Consider the following 16,971-nt stretch of genomic DNA (forward strand, 5'->3'; position numbering starts at 1 on the left):
GTCTCAACTTGGCGACGCCTACGCCTGGCAACGCCTACTCTTGGCGACGCCTCATCTTGACGACGCCTCTTCTTGGCGGATGCTTGTCTGGCGATGACTTATTTTGGCGACGCCTCTTCTTGGCGACTCCTTGTCTGGGCGACGCCTTATCTTGGCGACGCCTCCTCTCAGCGACTCCTTGTCTTTGTCTTTTGTTTCTTAATCTTTGCTCTTATATCGTGTGTGAGGGAAAAACTGAAACAAAGCTTTACTTGAACTTTCTTTTTTACTTGGGTGACCTCATTAAAAAACCCCCGAGAGGGAAAAAGAACGTCCCCTTTACAACTGTGTATTTCATACTGACTTGTATCTAAAGAGAGCTCTAAACTACACGCGCTTCCCTAGGCATCGCCCTTTGTACTAGAGGGGCGCTCCCATACCCTAAACACCCCCCTCTTCGTCTTCAAACTATTCTTATAGCATTTTCGAGCCTCCTCTTGATCAGATTTGATCACAATCACCTTGCCACTTAGATCTGGCAACTTTATCTTCATGTGGTGGGTGGAGGACACTGCCCTTAGCCTATTCAGTGCTGGTCTGCCTAACAAGATGTTGTAGGCTGAATTGGGGTTTACAACTATGTACCGAATGCTCTCGGTACGTGACGCCGCTTCATCAGTAAACGTTGTCCTCAGTTCTAGATAGCCACGTACCTCAACTGGGTTGTCTGCAAATCCATACAGGCATCCGGTGTAGGGTCTCAATAAATCAGGGGATAACTGTAGCTTGTTGTAGGTCGACCAAAACATGACATCAGCAGAACTGCCCTGGTTGACGAGAACCCTATGTACTTTCCTTCCAGCTGTGACGACCGAAATGACCACGGGGTCATTGTCGTGTGGGACGACATCCTGTAGGTCAGCCCTTGTGAAAACGAGGTCTGACTCCCATGGGTCATCCAAAAATTCCTCAGCGCCCAAACTCACTGACCTCACATATCTCTTACGTTGGGAGGCAGTGGGCCCTCCTCCAGAAAAGCCACCAGAAATGGTGTGCACTTCTCCATGGATCAGTATCTCATGTGCTTGATTCTCCTCAGGCACTGTTAGGGCTGTGGTCTTAGCGGACCCAGCAATGTAATCTTTTAGGAACCCGTTCTTCACGAGCTCATCCACCTGATAGCCCAGCGCCAAGCAGTTGTTGATATGGTGCCCAAACGCCTCATGGAACTCACACCACGACTCTGTGTAAGGTCCCAGCACCTTATCAGACTTCGCTGGTGGCTTCAGCCTGTTAGCTATGTTGGGCACAACAATGAGGTCTTTTAGCTCCACCACAAAATTGTGCCTCAGCGGTCTATTCCCTTCCCTTGCTGGCCTGTTCCCTTCCACTCGACCCCTAGGCTAGGGCCTCCTTCCCTCGTAGGGGCGCTTCCTTTCCTGATCTCTCCTCCCCGTCGTGGCCTCGTTGACCATAACGGGTTGCGCACGCGTATGTGCTCTCGGGCGTGTGGGCGCGGCAGTTGTGCGCTTCTCGTATACCTCACCATCAGAGGCAATGTGTTCTACCGCACGACGCCTTATTTCAGCAAAAGTCTTGGGGCGGTTGCGGATGATTGACTCGCAGAAAGGTCCAGGGCACACACCCTTTCTGAACGCATACACGATCATTGGCTCCTCTGTGGTGCCAAACTTCACCACCTGCGCCCCAAAACGGTTTATGTACTCCTTCAAGGTCTCACCTTGATATTGCTTCACGTCAGACAGGTCGTACGAAACAGGTGGTGGAGCCCTGTTGGCTAGATACTGCTCTCTGAACAACTGCGAAAGCTGTGCGAAAGACGTGATATGGCCTTCTATGAGGCTGATGAACTAGTCCATGGCCATCGCTGTCAAGGTGCTCATGAAGAGCTTGCACCTTACAACATCGGAGCCGCCAACCAGCATCATCTGTGTGTGGAACGCAGTAAGATGCGCCTCAGGGTCCTCCATCCCTGTGAACGTCACCTTGGGCCCCGTGAATGTGTTGGGGATCACCGTCTCCAGAATCGTCTGTGAGAACGGCGTCGAGAATTCTCCCTGTGGAGTGACAAGCTCAGGCTCGTCTATGTCGCGCCATCCGCGGCGCAGCTCCTCATTTGTGCGGGAGCTCATCATTTCTCGTCTAAGATGCCGCGAGCTCTGCTTGCATGCGCTCATGCTCTACTTTTGACGCTGCCATTGCTTTTTGCAATCCCTGCATCATACCCATGAGCTGCTACATGGTCATCTCTTCACTCCTAGCGCGTGCGGGTCTCATTTTTGCGGTTTATGGAAACCTTCCTGACTGTCGTGCAACTTGAGAACTGGAACTGGTGAACTGTACTTGTGATGGGACTGATGTTTTAAATCGGCCCCACGGTGGGCGCCAAATGTTCCCGCCGGTTGACCAGGGTCGTCTTTGTGCGTGGCTTGTCCTCGCGAGCTAGGGCACCTTCGTTCTGCTCCGTCTGTGAGTACCTGAAAAGAATTGGACAAAGGGGCGCCCTCGCGACCGTTTGCACTCCGACGATCAAGTCAGCTAGCGAGAAACATCAAAGAGACACACCTCCGTATCGGAACATCGTGAATGGATGCTCTAAAGGTGGTCCAATAACTGAGTAACTAGTGTTTTCTACCCTAACTGCCTGTGCGTGCAATGGGTGCGCCAACAAGACAACTAGGATTTCTGTGTCTAAAACTGTAAGAATTAGGTCAAACCTCCCGCTCCCCCCCTGTCTCAAACGTCTAAAGCCTCTTTTAAACACCTCCAGCATTTAAAGCGTTTTAAAGCGCATTTAAAGCGTATAAAAATGTTCAACGCGTTTAAAACGTTTAAAGCATTTAAAGTGCTTTAAACCGTTCGAAACGTAAACTAAATTAATGCGTACCTTAGCAAACTTTCAGGGAAACTGATATACCTTGATGTTTCAATGCTTTTTGCTATGTGTTCTTCTGACTTGATCGCTACTCTTCGTGGAGGGCCTTACAGCATCGTAACCCAACTCAGGGATAATCCATCGTGTAAGTCCTCCTTCTTGGAGTGTATCTGGCGCAAGGGGGTGACTTTTTGGGTGCCAACTCATGCGCCCCAACCTCTAGTCACTCGCCCTGGGACCCAACATGAGTCATGGACCCAACCCTTTTCTAATAATCCCTCGACTTGTTTTTGAATCTCCTTGGTCTCATCCGGATTGGTTCTAAATGCAGGTCTATTTGGTAAAAAAGCTTCAGGAATAAAATCAATTTGATGTTCAATACCTCTTCAAGGAGGTAATCCTTTAGAAGGGTCTTGGAACACATCCTGGAATTCCTTTAACAAAGAATCCATATATTTACAACTATCTAAAGAGGAATATATTTTTAAGCATTTTCTAGGATAAGTTATAAATATTTCCTTACGATCCATCGTTATCTTTTTTACTTCCTTGGGGGAGATGAGAAGGCTCGGTTTGATAACATTATTTTTCTCTGCTTTCTTTTAATTTTCTCTTTTGTTTCATTTTTATTTGGTCTTCATTCACCTCTTTTGGAGAGAAGGATTTTAGTATGACCTTATTCCCTTGGAAGTGAAAAGAGATTTTATTAGTAAGGCCATCATGTAAAATTTTCCTATCATTTTGTCATGGCCTACCTAAGAGAATACAAATTGCTTCCATGGGGACAACATCACATTGTTGAATCAAGTGTGTTCAAGCTTTGAAGAATCCAAATCCTTTGAGTTTGATGGAAGGTTGGATGTGCTTGTTGTTGCTGAGGTGTTTTAGAATAGGATCTTGGGTAGATTATCTGTGTAAATCCACTCTTGATTGAATCCAAAGCTTAAGTATTCTCAAACCTTTTGAAAAGAAAGTGTTTTCCAAACTAAGCGAAAAACAACCTGTTGTTTTGTCAAAACAACCGATTGTTTTACTCTTAGGTGTTTTGAGAAAGGTTGAAAACTCTTTTTTGATGGTGGACTTGCTGTCAAACCAAAACAACCGATCGATTCGCACATTCAACCGATTGTTTGTTTTCAAACCATAACAGAAAATTGTTTTGAGTATTGACTAAGCTTTAAATGATTTTATAACTAAATGTGCTCTTGTTTTAAATGCTTTGACCAATCTTTGAAAGCTATAAAGAGTTTGTTCAACTTTTGTAACAAACAAAAACTGAGATTTAATCATAGAAAAACATATTTGAGTTTTTCACTGATTTTGCTTTTCAAGAGTTAAAGATTGCTTTGAGATTGCTTTGATCAAGAGAGAGTGAAATAGGATTTTCATTTGTATTGATTTCAGATCATTCTGTAACAAGTGTAATCCTTTTGTACTTTGTATAAACTCTGGTGTCATAGGCCAAGAAGTGTTGTGTGCTTTTGAGGTTGTCAAGATCAACATTCTTGGTGGTGTATGTGCTGAGCCAAAGGAAGGGTGTGTCTTGAGGGGATCAAGGTCACTTCTTTGGTGGTGTGTGTAAGTAATCTAAGTTTGGTTACTTAGTGGATTCCCTAGTGGTTTCTGGGAAGACTGGATGTAGCTCTTGGTTTAAGAGTGAACTAGTATAAACGGTGTGTACAGTCTCTCTCTCCCTTAAACTCTTTAATTTCAGTTTGTATACTTTAACAGGTATAAACAACCGATTGTTTTTCTAGTGCTGTGCTAAATTGTTTTGTGTTTTTGGAAAACTGATTTCTGAATTAAGTTTTCTCAAAGGAATTTCATTCTAGACTAAAAAGTTTGTGAAAACCCTTTTTAAACCATTCACCCCCTCTAGTTTAAAGCCATACATTCTAACAATTGGCATCAAGAGCTTGGTTCTTGAAATTTATTGAAGTGTGATCCTAAAACTGATTTTATATGATTGATAGATTACCTTTTGGGGAGGGTGCTTCAATCAACAGACCACCTCTATTTTGTGGTTTGAACTACCAATTTTGGAAAGTCAGAATGAAAATCTTTGTTGAATCTCTTGACAAAGGAATTTGGGATGCAATTGAAAATGGTCCCTTTGTTCCAAAATTTGAAAAAGATGGATCTTCCATTGAAAAACCTTGGTCTCAATGGACTGATTCTGAAAGCAAGAAGGCCAAATTTGATTGCATTGCTAAAAACATAATAACTTCTGCCTTGAATTCAGATGAATTTTTCAGGGTCTCTCAATGTAAATCAGCAAAGGAGATGTGGGACACCTTGGAGGTAACTCATGAAGGTACCAATGAGGTGAAAAGAGCCAGAAAGCATACTCTAATCCAAGAGTATGAAATGTTTAGAATGCTCAAGGGTGAGACTATTGCTGAAGTTCAAAAGAGGTTCACTCACATCATCAACCACCTCATGAGCCTTGAGAAAACCTTTGAAAAAGAAGAGCTAAACATCAAGATCCTCAAATGTCTTGATAGATCTTGGCAACCTAAGGTAACTGCTATATCTGAATCAAAAGATCTAACATCATTGAGTATGGCCTCTTTGTTTGGCAAGCTTAGGGAACATGAGTTGGAGATGAATAGACTCAATGTTCAAGAAAGTGAAGACAAGCATGTGAGGAGCATTGCCTTAAAAGCTGTCAAGCACAAAAGCAAGCAAGAATCCAGTGATGAAAGTGATGAAGAGAACCTTAGTTTGCTATCTAGAAATTTTAGCAAATTCTTGAAAAGGAACCGCAACAAAGACATCAACAGAGAAAGGTATGGAAGCAAAAAATCCAATGATTTTAATTCCAATAACTATACTTGTTTTGGTTGTGGTGAGCAAGGGCACATAAAGGCAGATTGCCTAAATAAAGAAAGCAAGGAGAAGAAGTCAAGCTACAAAGAAAAGAAAGGAAAGTCAAAAAGGGCCTACATAGCTTGGGATGAGAATGAAGTCTTCTCATCAAGTTCATCATCAAGTGAAGAAGAAAAGGCAAACATATGCTTGATTGCAGAAGGAGATTGTACCGCCCTGGTGGTCGGGAGTGATGACGTGGCATCCTGCTACAGTATAGGCGTGTTGGCAAGGCGCCAGGTTGGCAGAAGGGAAGGAAGTCGGGGGGGCTCGTGTAGTCGCCAGTTGTTATATTGGCGTGTTCCGATCTCCAGCTTACCAGAATCGGCGATCCCCAGGTTAGAGATGAAGTCGCCAGATGTAGATTCAGGCGACCTGATCATTGGAGATCGCCAGAGCAAGCACATCGCCAAAGATGAAGGAGAAGCAGATTATGAAGGCGGCCGGTGAGACCACAGGGAAGGTGTATGAAGGCCCCTAACTCGCCAGTTCCAGTAGAGATCGCACTCCCAAGTTAGCTATGCACTGGGCAGTACCATGCATAAGTAACTTAGCCAAAATAAGAGTAGAAGCAGCGCCAAGTCAAGGAGGCTCCAGATGATGGCACGTGTACGACTGGATGCGAGCCACGTGTCCAGGTCTGTAACTGCCAGGAGAGAGAAAAAAGCCAGGTATATAAGAGTTCTTAACAAACTTTCTGAGGGACACACGTTCAGTTCATACTCTTTACGCTTGCGAGTGATAGAGCTGACTGTGAGAGAGGATTTGCACGGTTCTTGTTTTCTTAGTATTTGGTGATACTGTCACTGACTTGAGCGTTGGAGTGCGATCGGCCGCAGCGGCGCCGCTCTGTTTCTTTGCAGGTTCTTGAGGTGGATCACGAAGAGGAACGGAGGTTCGAAGCGGTGCGCAAGTCGATCCTTTGACGAGGCAGTTTCCAGCGTTCTGGTCAACAGGCAGGATCATCAGGCGCCCACCGTGGGGCCGTGTGAAACTTGCTCCCATCCGCAGCGTGAGTTCTTGGAAGTTTTCGAAGCTTTCTGCGTGGTTGTGTGCTGGTGCAACCATCGTTCGCTGTTTGCTTGAGTTTCGTTCGGTGAATTTGCGTTTTCTACCGTTCGTTTGGCTTTTCGATCGGTGGAGTGAGGTTTCCTGCTGCTTACGCGAAATCTGTTTGGTAGAAGTTCGAGTTCTTTCGTTCATTTGGTTGTCCGCGGGGAAGCGGTGGTTTCTGGTGAAGTTGTGGTTTTCTTTGAGGGCTTACGGTGTTCTTGAGTTTACTTGCGCAGTTTCGCGCTGTTTTTTCCGATTGATCGCTGATTCGGTCGTGGTTGAAGTGTTGTTCGCTGCATTCCTGTGATTCGCTGAAGTTAATGAGAAAAATGAGAAGCAATCGTTCAAGCCCCGTGGCGCCTGTCGCTGCTGAAGGCGATGCCGCCATGACCATGGCGCAGATGGCAGAGATGATGCGTTCGTTGCAGGCAACTGTGGAAGCCTCACGCGTAGAGCAGGCGAGAATGCATGAGGACCTGGTCGCCTCTCGCGCCAGGAACGAGGAGCTCAGCAAGGTGACTGAGGAGCTGCGTCAAGCTCTTCAGGAGCAGCAAGGGCGTTCTTCTGCTGAAGAGGTGGCGCCGTCGACGCCGCCTCGTGTTTTCCCAATGCCTTTTGTTCAGGCGATTACTGACACGCCTATTCCCACGAGCGTGGTTCCGGTTAAGGCTGTCTTTACCGGCGTGGAGGATCCAGAGGCTCATCTAACTACGTTCCATACGCAGATGATGCTGTCGGGAGGATCAGACGCCGTCTACTGCAATATGTTCGTGAGTACGCTCCAGGGAACGGCGATGGAGTGGTTTGTGAGCCTGCCTAACGACCACATAACCAATTTTCAACAGTTCTCGAAGATCTTTGTTGAGCAGTACATCGTGAATAAGGCACCGCCCAGGGTGTCTTATGATCTGTTTGATATAAGGCAGTACCAGGGAGAGTCCCTCAGAGACTACCTGAATCGCTTTGGGGCGCAGATGGTCAGATCGCCGGCCAAGGATGAAGAAATGCTGGTCTATGCCTTCAAGAAGGGCGTGCAGCCAGGACCATACTGCGAGGCCTTGATCAGGGCTCACCCAGCGACGTTTGCTGAAGTCAGGCGACTTGCGGTGGCTCACATCGCCGACGAGAGTGAAGTCGCCGAGAAGAGAGGCAGCGTGGCTCCCGCCAGGCCACGCGCCCAGACCAGGATCCAGCCGCAGAGGGTGCTGGAAACAGCGGCGGCGGCCAGGAAAGACCAAAGGATTCGCCATCCTTACGATAGGAGAAACAAGGGAAGAAGCCAAGCACGCTAGCAACCAGCACGCCGGGAATACAATCGCCCGCCTAAGCACAAGTTTGTCATGGGACTGGCGAATCTGATCGCCATTCCTAACATATTTGCTAGGTTGAAAGCGCCTGAGAAGGTGGGCGACAAGGTGCTGGGGTCAAAGCCGGATGCCTGGTGTGAGTTCCACCAATGTTTTGGCCACACTTTGGACTCGTGTCTGTCCTTGGGATATCAGCTCGACGATCTGGTTAAGAGCGGATTCCTAAATGACTATCTGCTGGACAGAAGGACGGGGGGAGCGTCGAGTTCCCAGCCAGCAGGTGGAGAAGCCCAGCAACACGAGATGCCTATCCACTGGGAGATCCACACCATTGCAGGGGGCTTCTCAGGTGGTGGATGCACCGCATCGCAGAGGAAGAAGTACGTGCGATCGGTGATGACAGTGGATATGTTTGAAGATCACTCGCCGGAAGTGGACATTACGTTCACCAAGCAGGATCTTCGGGACGTTGTGCCTCATGACAACGATCCCATAGTCATTTCGTTGGTTACGGCGGGAAGGAAGGTCCACAGAGTCCTGGTGGACCAAGGGAGCTCGGCAGACGTGATGTTCTGGCCGACTTTCACGCAGCTGGAGTTGCCCCTTGACCAGCTAAGGCCCTACGGAGGGTGCCTATATGGGTTCGCTGGCGACCAGGTGGAGGTCAGGGGGTACATTGAGCTGAAAACCACGTTTACAGATGAGGTTGGGTCGAGGACAGAGAAAATCAAGTACCTCATCGTAAACGCCCCTTCAGCGTATAACATCCTGTTGGGAAGGCCCACGCTTAACAGGATAGGAGCCATTCCGTCGACTCGGCACATGAAGGTAAAGTTGCCGTCCATGGAAGGGGTGGTGATCACGATCAAGTCTGATCAGAAAGAAGCGAAAAGGTGCTATGAGAATAGCCTGAAAAACAAAGGTCAGTGAGTTATGTAACAACCACCCCACCTCCCGGTGTGAAGCCCAGATCGACGGTAACAGAGGAGGCCGCCGGAAGAGATGTGGAGATGGTAGACGCTGAGCTAGGGGAGAGGAATGCTGGCCTGGAGGAGGAAAAGGCGCGGAATCGCCCTGAGGAAGCAAGGGAGCAGGGAATCGCCAGGGCGGTGATCGCCAGAGAATCCAGGCCTAAACCTGTCGAGCAGTGGCTCGAAAAGGAGATCGGAGGAAAAATCTTCAAGCTGGGAAGATCTCTGGAGGTCGAGCTCCAGGACCAGATCGCCAAGGTGATTGAGCGGCATCTGGACGCGTTTGCATGGTCCGCTTCGGACATGCCCGGGATTGATCCCGACTTCTTGTGCCATCATCTGGCGATGGACAATTTGGTGAGACCGGTGCGACAAAGGAGAAGAAAGTTCAACGAGGAGAGGAGGCAGGCGATCAGGGACGAAACACAGAAACTCCTCGCTGCAGGCCACATCAGGGAAGTCCAGTACCCTGAATGGTTGGCAAATGTCGTGCTGGTGAAGAAGAGTAACGGGAAATGGCGCATGTGCGTCGATTTCACCGACCTGAACAAAGCTTGCCCAAAGGATTCGTATCCTTTACCAAGCATTGATGCCCTGGTCGATAGTGCTGCAGGGTGCAAGTTGCTGAGTTTCCTGGATGCCTTCTCGGGATACAATCAGATCAAGATGCATCCCATGGATGAAGAGAAGACAGCCTTCATGACAGAGAGATCGTGCTATTGCTATAAGGTGATGCCGTTTGGGCTGAAGAACGCGGGGGCCACGTACCAGAGGCTGATGGATCGAGTGCTTGCACCAATGCTGGGAAGGAACGTGCAAGCGTACGTCGATGACATGGTCGTGACCTCGCCGGAAAAAAGCAAGCACGTTGCAGACTTGGAAGAGTTGTTCACGACGATCGCCAAGTTCAGATTGAAGCTGAATCCGGAGAAATGCATTTTCGGCGTGGAGGCTGGAAAGTTTCTGGGTTTCCTCTTGACTGAAAGAGGAATAGAAGCCAACCCAGACAAGTGTGCCGCCATCTTGGCGATGAGGAGCCCAGCTACGGTGAAAGAAGTCCAACAGCTAATAGGTCGGATGGCAGCCCTATCTCGCTTCGTGTCAGCTAGCGGAGAAAAGGGGCATCCCTATTTTCAGTGTCTGAGGCGCAATAATAAGTTCGTTTGGACGAAAGAGTGCGAGGAAGCTTTCGTCAAACTGAAGGAGTATCTGGCGAGCCCGCCGGTTCTGTGCAAACCTCTGGTGGGAATCCCTCTCAGGTTGTATTTTGCTGTAACTGAGAGGGCGGTGAGTGCGGTGCTCGCCCAGGATCAAGATCAGGCTCAGAAGCCTATTTATTTTGTGAGCAAGGTGTTGCAGGGCCCAGAAACGAGATATCAGGCCCTGGAGAAGGCTGTCCTGGCTGTGGTATTTTCGGCGAGGAGGTTGCGCCACTACTTCCACAGTTTCACAATACTGGTGATGACTGACCTGCCCATCCAGAAGGTCTTGAAGAAACCTGACGTTGCAGGAAGGATGGTGAAGTGGGCCGTAGAGTTGTCAGAGTTTGATATCAAATATGAGCCCCGAGGCCCGATCAAGGGGCAAATCTTTGCAGATTTCGTGGTTGAGCTCTCATCAGAGGCGACGCGGGTTGAAGGGGACGATTTCCGTTGGGTACTTTCAGTGGATGGATCGTCGAACCAGCAGGGCAGCGGTGCTGGAGTCATATTGGAGGGACCCAACGGCGTGCTGATCGAACAATCGTTGAGATTTGCCTTCAAAGCAGAGTACGAGGCGCTGATCGCCGGAATTTTGCTGGCCAAGGAGATGGGAGCTAGGGTGCTGATGGCTAAGAGTGACTCGCTGCTGGTCACGGGGCAAGTAACAGGCGAGTTCCAGGCTAAGGATCCACAAATGGTGGCTTACTTGGCGTATGTGCAGGAATTGAAGAGTTCCTTTGCCTCCTTTGAAGTAGTACATGTGCCCAGAGAGCAGATTGCCCGAGCTGACTTGCTTGCTAAGCTCGCCAGCTCAGGCAAGGGGGGTAGGCAGAGGACGGTGATTCAAGAAACTCTGAAGACGCCAAGAGCATTTGTGGCAGATCACCTGGTTCTTCAGATAAGCAAGTCGACGGAGAAAGCAGCGAGAAGCCATAAGTCCTTGACGCAAGAAACTCTGAGATCGCCGAGAATTAGAGCATGTCGAGGAGAGAAGGTGAATGTGATGCAGGTCTGCGCCACCCATGAGCCAGACACTTGGATAACACAGTACAAACGGTGCCTGGCAGATGGCCTCCTCCCGCTGGATCCGACAGAAGCTAGGAAGGTAAAGAAAAATTCCAGCAAGTACACATTGATTGATGGCGATCTGTACAGGTTTGGGTTCACTCACCCACTCCTGGAATGCGTACACGGCGAGAAGTGCACGAGAATCATGGCAGAGCTCCACGAAGGTATATGTGGAAGCCACGTCGGGGGTCGAGCTCTGGCCGCGAGGACTCTCCGTGCAGGCTACTACTGGCCATCGATGAGAGAAGATTGCAAGAAGTATGCCCAGTGTTGCAAACAATGCCAACAGCACGCCGATTGGCACAAGGCACCTCCCGAGGAGCTGAAGTCGATCTATAGCCCTTGGCCGTTTCATACTTGGGGAATCGACATCCTGGGACCTTTCCCGCTGGCGATCAGGCAGATGAAGTACTTGGTGGTGGCGATTGAGTATTTCACCAAGTGGATTGAAGCAGAACCAGTGGCCCAGATCACCGCACACAAGATCGAAGGTTTCGTGTGGAAGAACATCGTGTGCCGGTTTGGAGTGCCTAAACGCCTGGTGTCAGATAATGGGACGCAGTTTGCAAGCCACCTGTTGAAGAAGCTTTGCGATGGGGTGGAATTCAACAAGTGTTTGCGTTCGTCGAGCACCCTCAGACAAATGGCCAGGTGGAGTCAGCTAATCGGGTGTTGTTGAGAGGTTTGAAGAGAAGGCTTGAGAAAGCCAAGGGAAGTTGGGCAGAGGAGGTGCCCCGTATAGTCTGGGCGTACCACACCACCGAGCAGTCAGGAACCCATGAGACCCCGTTCAGCTTGGTCTATGGGTGTGATGCCATGATTCCGGTGGAGATCCAGGAGAGCTCGCCGAGATTCCAGAACTTCGTAGAGGAAGACTCGAATGAAGAGAGAAGGCTGAACCTGGATCTACTGGATGAGGTCAAGGTAGAGGCGCCAGTAAAAGTCCTCCGTGTTTCTGGGGGCGAGAAGATGTAACCCCTGGGGCAATGTAGAGGCAAGATAAAGACCTCCTCGCCGTCGAGCGAGCGCAGGCGAGAAAGGGAAAAGGTCCTCAGTGCATCCAGGGGGGAGGAGATGTACACCCTGGGCAAGTTGAGGCACCAGATAAAGTCCTTCTCGCCGATGAGCGAGTTCAGGCGAGATAAAGTCCTTCTCGCCGATGAGCGAGTTCAGGCGAGTTAAAGACCTTCTCGCTTACATGCGAGCTTAGGCAAGATAAAATCCTTCTCGTCTCGAACGAGTTCAGGTATGGTGCAGAGGGTGGAAGAAGTTTGGAAGGTGGCTAAGGTAGGTTCGAAGAGAACGCCTAGTTAACCGGTCTTTTGTTCTGAAGCTCAGGGGGGCAAAGAAGGATCCCAAAAGGCGTTTCTACCCCCAGATAGAGAAACAATTGCCAAAGCATGAGGCCAGAAAGAAGCTGATATTACCAAGAGTTCTTGGCGATCGGGAAGAGTTCAAACAGCGGCGAGAAGGTTGAAAGACCTGTTTGATAAGGCAGGTCGAGTGGGACGGTGTTTTAAGCCAGTAACTGAGTTACAGTTCGTTGCTTGAGGGATATTCTTACGATAAGGTTAGTTGCCTTAAGAGTTCAAGTTGGTTAAAGTGATTATTGCTTAAGTTTGAAGTGGTTCGAAGCAGTTAAGTCAAAAGTCGTGTTTGCAAAATCATCAAGTTAAATTCGATAAAGTTAAACATGCAAAGAAGGTTAAAGCGCTTAAAGAAGTCAGGAGAGGGAATACCCAAACTTTGTCATTAAGATAAGTGTCTGTTAAAGGCATATATACACGAGTTTTTTACAGAATAGTACAAGGGAAAACACGAAAGTAGTAGATGAAGAAGAGTTGATTAGTCTTCAGCAGGAACGACTTTTCCATCTACTACTTCATTGTTCAGCGACACCATGCTGAGATCCAGTTCGGGGAATAGGCAAGCAAATTGTTCCCGCGCAGCTTCGAATCCAGCAGCCAGAATCTGAGCAGAGTTTAGCTTAAGTTCTTCGATTTGCCCCTGAAGTTCCTCAATCCGCTTCTTGAGATCTTCAGTTTGCTCTTTCAGCTCTTTATTCTGTTGCTCCAGCTCTTCAACCTGTTTTTTAAGTTGTTCGTTGGTCTCTTGAGCCTGGAGGAGGTCTTCAGTAACCTTCTTGGATTCCGATTGTGCTTGGGTCAACTCAGCAGCCACCTTTCCCTTCTCTTTGTTGGCCTCGACGAGATCAGCCATGGCGTCGTCCCTCGCCTTTTCAACTTGCCCAAGTAGTTTCTCTCGGTCGATCGACCTCTGCTCCAGTTTTTGCACTTTAGCGGCGTCAGCTTTCATGAGAGCTTCCAGGTCGACCGCCCTGGCGCGAAGAGGCACAATCTTGCTCTCCAACTCGACCTTCTCTTGGGCAAGTTGATGCACTTTGTGGCGAAGTTCAGTGGCCTCCTTGCGCGCCAGCCTGAGCTCGGTATTCATTGCATCCTCCACTCAGGAGTGTTCGATTTCTGCAAGCGTCAGGCTGAAAGACAACTTCTCCACCTCGACCCTCATGGTGCTGTTTTCGGTTTTGAGGTTGAAGAGGTCGTCTTGGAGCCTCCTGGTTGAGCCTTCCACAGCCCTGGTTATGATCGCCGGGATGTCCTCTGCTATGGTTTTCAGCTTGGCAGTTAGAGGCTCCCACATCCTTGTGACCTCAAGGGGGAGGTTTGCGGCTTGGAGAGGCACCAGGTGGGCTTGTTGTGGGTTCTCGCCGCCACCTTCCTTAGCAGGTTCTTCAGCAGTTGCTTCCTGGCGTGGCGACGGAATCGGGGATTCGGTGATCAGAATCGGAGAGGTATGAGCAACCTCATCCCCGATTGGAGCATCTTCTGCAGCTGAAGCGTTTGAAGGGGGACCCCCTCCAGCTGACACATATGGTGTAGAGGCGCTTGGGGGGTCCTCTAGGAAGTTTGGCTCTTGGGCCTCAGCTGCAGGTGGCGCAGTGGTCGGTGGAACCGCTTGGACTGGAGAGGCAGGAGCCTGTGGGGGTGGCGATGATGGAGGAGGAGCAGGCGTTGACGGAGGTGTTGAGGTTGGAAGAGGGGGTGGAGCAGGCGGTGAGGAAGGTGCCACCCTTTTCCTCTTTGAGATCAAACCGTCCTCGGTGGCCTCATCATCTTCTTCCTCTTCCTCACGGATCACCTGAGGAGCTTTCCTTTTAGGTCGCTTGAGGACCATCTTCTTGCGTTGGGTGGGTTCCTTGGGTGGTGATCGCCCTTGGACGATGGCAGTCTCCACCACCGAGTTGGGCACCGTTTGGGAACCTGTCGCCAACCCGTGGTTTCGGGCGAGCGCCTTCAGTTCAGCAAGCATGCTTTTGCCCAACATGTTGTCTGCATGGAACGAAATGCATGGGTTAACTCAAGGGAAAAAATGAGTGCATAAGGTAATAAACAGCAAAGCAGGTGGTATGTGCAGGAAAGGTAAAACCAAAGTCTTGTGCATAACGCACAAGACGCCCAGAAACAGCTAAGCAAGAAGCAGTATCAAAACAAGAGTTTAATGTCCTGACCTATTCGAATTTCTAGCTGATCTTCGTAGAATTCGAAGCATATCAAGGTGGTGGTGAGGAAAGTTATGTTGGCGTCCGCCACCTTTTTCCAGAAAAGACAGAGGTCTCTGTCCAATGCTCCCATGCTGTCAGGACTTCTGGGCCTCCTAAAGCAGCTCTTGGACTCCTTCTTCCCCTTTTCCACCCAGTACAAGGGGAAGCCATCGAGAAGGGAGGCGTCCTTGTCGTTTGCACGCACTTGGACGAACTTCCCCTTCCAGTCCTTGTAAGATTGCTGGAAGATGGCAAAGATGGACCTCCCAGCAATTGCGTTCAAGCTGACCCACAGGCGGTCTCCTGGGTGCTTGGCTTCGAAGAGGAATAAGAACACGTCCACCGATGCGGGCAACCCCAGGTGGTCGCACATTACTTGAAAAGCTCGAACAAACGCCCAGCTGTTGGGGTGAAGCTGGGCGGCAGCAATGTTGAGCTCGGTAAGAAGTTCCCTCTCGAATCGGGTGAAAGGGAACCTGAGCTTGACCTTCTTGAATAAAGTCGTATAGACAAAGCAGAAGGGCCCGTCAGCGCTTACTTTGTCATCAGCACACACGGGCAGATCGGCGGGGCAAGGCAGCACCATCATCTTCTCGTCGTGCTCCTTGTGAAACGATTGATAGATCTCGTCCCCCTTAGTCAGCCGCAAAACTGCTCCCGCAGTGTTCACAGAGGATATCTCCCTCAGAAGGGTCGAGTTGGCCCAGGGATACAAAGTTTTGAAGTCTGGCAGGGGAACGGGGGTTCCTCCAGCGTTAGGTGGAGTCGCCTGGGCCAGGACAGGTTGGGAAGACGCAGGCCTCTCAGCCTGCGAGGATGAAGCGCCACGAACTTGTGTTGGGTCGTGTGCTCGTGAAGGAAGGTTTCGTGCTGAAGGAGGAGGGTTCGGGGTAATCTTTGTGCGAGTCATGACAGCAGCTGCAAAGGAAGAAGAAAGGAAAAATGATCAGGGGGGTTACAGAGGCTGACTCGATCATAGAAGGAAGGTGAAAAACGAACGAATGTAGGTTCGTTGCGACGATTGACGAAGCCCTAAGTTACGCAGAAGGAGAAATGGAAAAACAACCCACAGCGTATGCACCAGGCAGTTACAGGATGATGCGAATCGGTTAAAATGCAAGGAAAACCAGCAGATGAAGGAAAGTAGGTACCTTTTGGAGATCAGGAAGACGATGGAGGAAGATGGTGATCTAGAGCGTTGGAGAGCGTTGAGAGTTTTCGCAGAAGGAAGTTAGAGCGTTTGCAAGCACGAAGAAAGTGATGGAACAGTGTGAAGAGAAAATGGGTTTAAGAGTTTTTTCGAAATGGGTTTAGGAAGCGCAAACGACAAATGAAGAGAGCCGTTGATGAAGCCACGTGTCGAGCGATGAGTGAGGGGTTTGGTGGAGCGTCAGAGCAGCAGAAGGTACAACCGCTTGGAATTCTGCGTCAGTGCCACGTAGATCGGTGTTGACGTAGGCTCTTTCAGTCTTTTCGCTAGACAAGTCTTCGCTTAAGACTGGGGGGCTTGTGTACCGCCCTGGTGGTCGGGAGTGATGACGTGGCATCCTACTACAGTATAGGCGTGTTGGCAAGGCGCCAGGTTGGCAGAAGGGAAGGAAGTCGGGGGGCTCGTGTAGTCGCCAGTTGTTATATTGGCGTGTTCCGATCTCCAGCTTACCAGAATCGGCGATCCCCAGGTTAGAGATGAAGTCGCCAGATGTAGATTCAGGCGACCTGATCATTGGAGATCGCCAGAGCAAGCACATCGCCAAAGATGAAGGAGAAGCAGATTATGAAGGCGGCCGGTGAGACCACAGGGAAGGTGTATGAAGGCCCCTAACTCGCCAGTTCCAGTAGAGATCGCACTCCCAAGTTAGCTATGCACTGGGCAGTACCATGCATAAGTAACTTAGCCAAAATAAGAGTAGAAGCAGCGCCAAGTCAAGGAGGCTCCAGATGATGGCACGTGTACGACTGGATGCGAGCCACGTGTCCAGGTCTGTAACTGCCAGGAGAGAGAAAACAGCCAGGTATATAAGAGTTCTTAACAAACTTTCTGAGGGACACACGTTCAGTTCATACT

At 49.4% G+C, this 16,971-nt stretch overlaps 1 protein-coding gene across 1 annotated transcript; it reads right to left on the bottom strand.

Moving 5' to 3' along the window:
- Positions 1 to 380: 380 nt before the first annotated feature.
- LOC137824699 (uncharacterized) lies at positions 381 to 2,135 on the bottom strand. The gene is made up of 3 exons (XM_068630370.1): positions 1,902 to 2,135; positions 1,521 to 1,808; positions 381 to 1,154 (listed from the first exon to the last, which is right to left on the bottom strand). The coding sequence occupies exons 1-3, from the start codon at positions 2,133 to 2,135 to the stop codon at positions 381 to 383; spliced, it is 1,296 nt and encodes a 431-aa protein (XP_068486471.1).
- Positions 2,136 to 16,971: the final 14,836 nt, after the last annotated feature.

This window comes from Phaseolus vulgaris, chromosome 8 (genome assembly GCF_000499845.2).
Source record: "Phaseolus vulgaris cultivar G19833 chromosome 8, P. vulgaris v2.0, whole genome shotgun sequence".
In the NCBI taxonomy this organism is placed as follows: domain Eukaryota; kingdom Viridiplantae; phylum Streptophyta; class Magnoliopsida; order Fabales; family Fabaceae; genus Phaseolus; species Phaseolus vulgaris.

Excerpts from the sequence above, each read along its gene's own strand:
- LOC137824699 (XM_068630370.1), bottom strand. The coding sequence starts at position 2,135 with ATGATGAGCTCCCGCACAAATGAGGAGCTGCGCCGCGGATGGCGCGAC. Across the intron at positions 1,809-1,901 it reads TGGTTGGCGGCTCCGATGTT|CTTTCGCAGTTGTTCAGAGA; the intron begins GTAAGGTGCAAG and ends TCTTTCGCACAG. Across the intron at positions 1,155-1,520 it reads ACATTGCCTCTGATGGTGAG|GTGGATGAGCTCGTGAAGAA; the intron begins GTATACGAGAAG and ends CTGGGCTATCAG.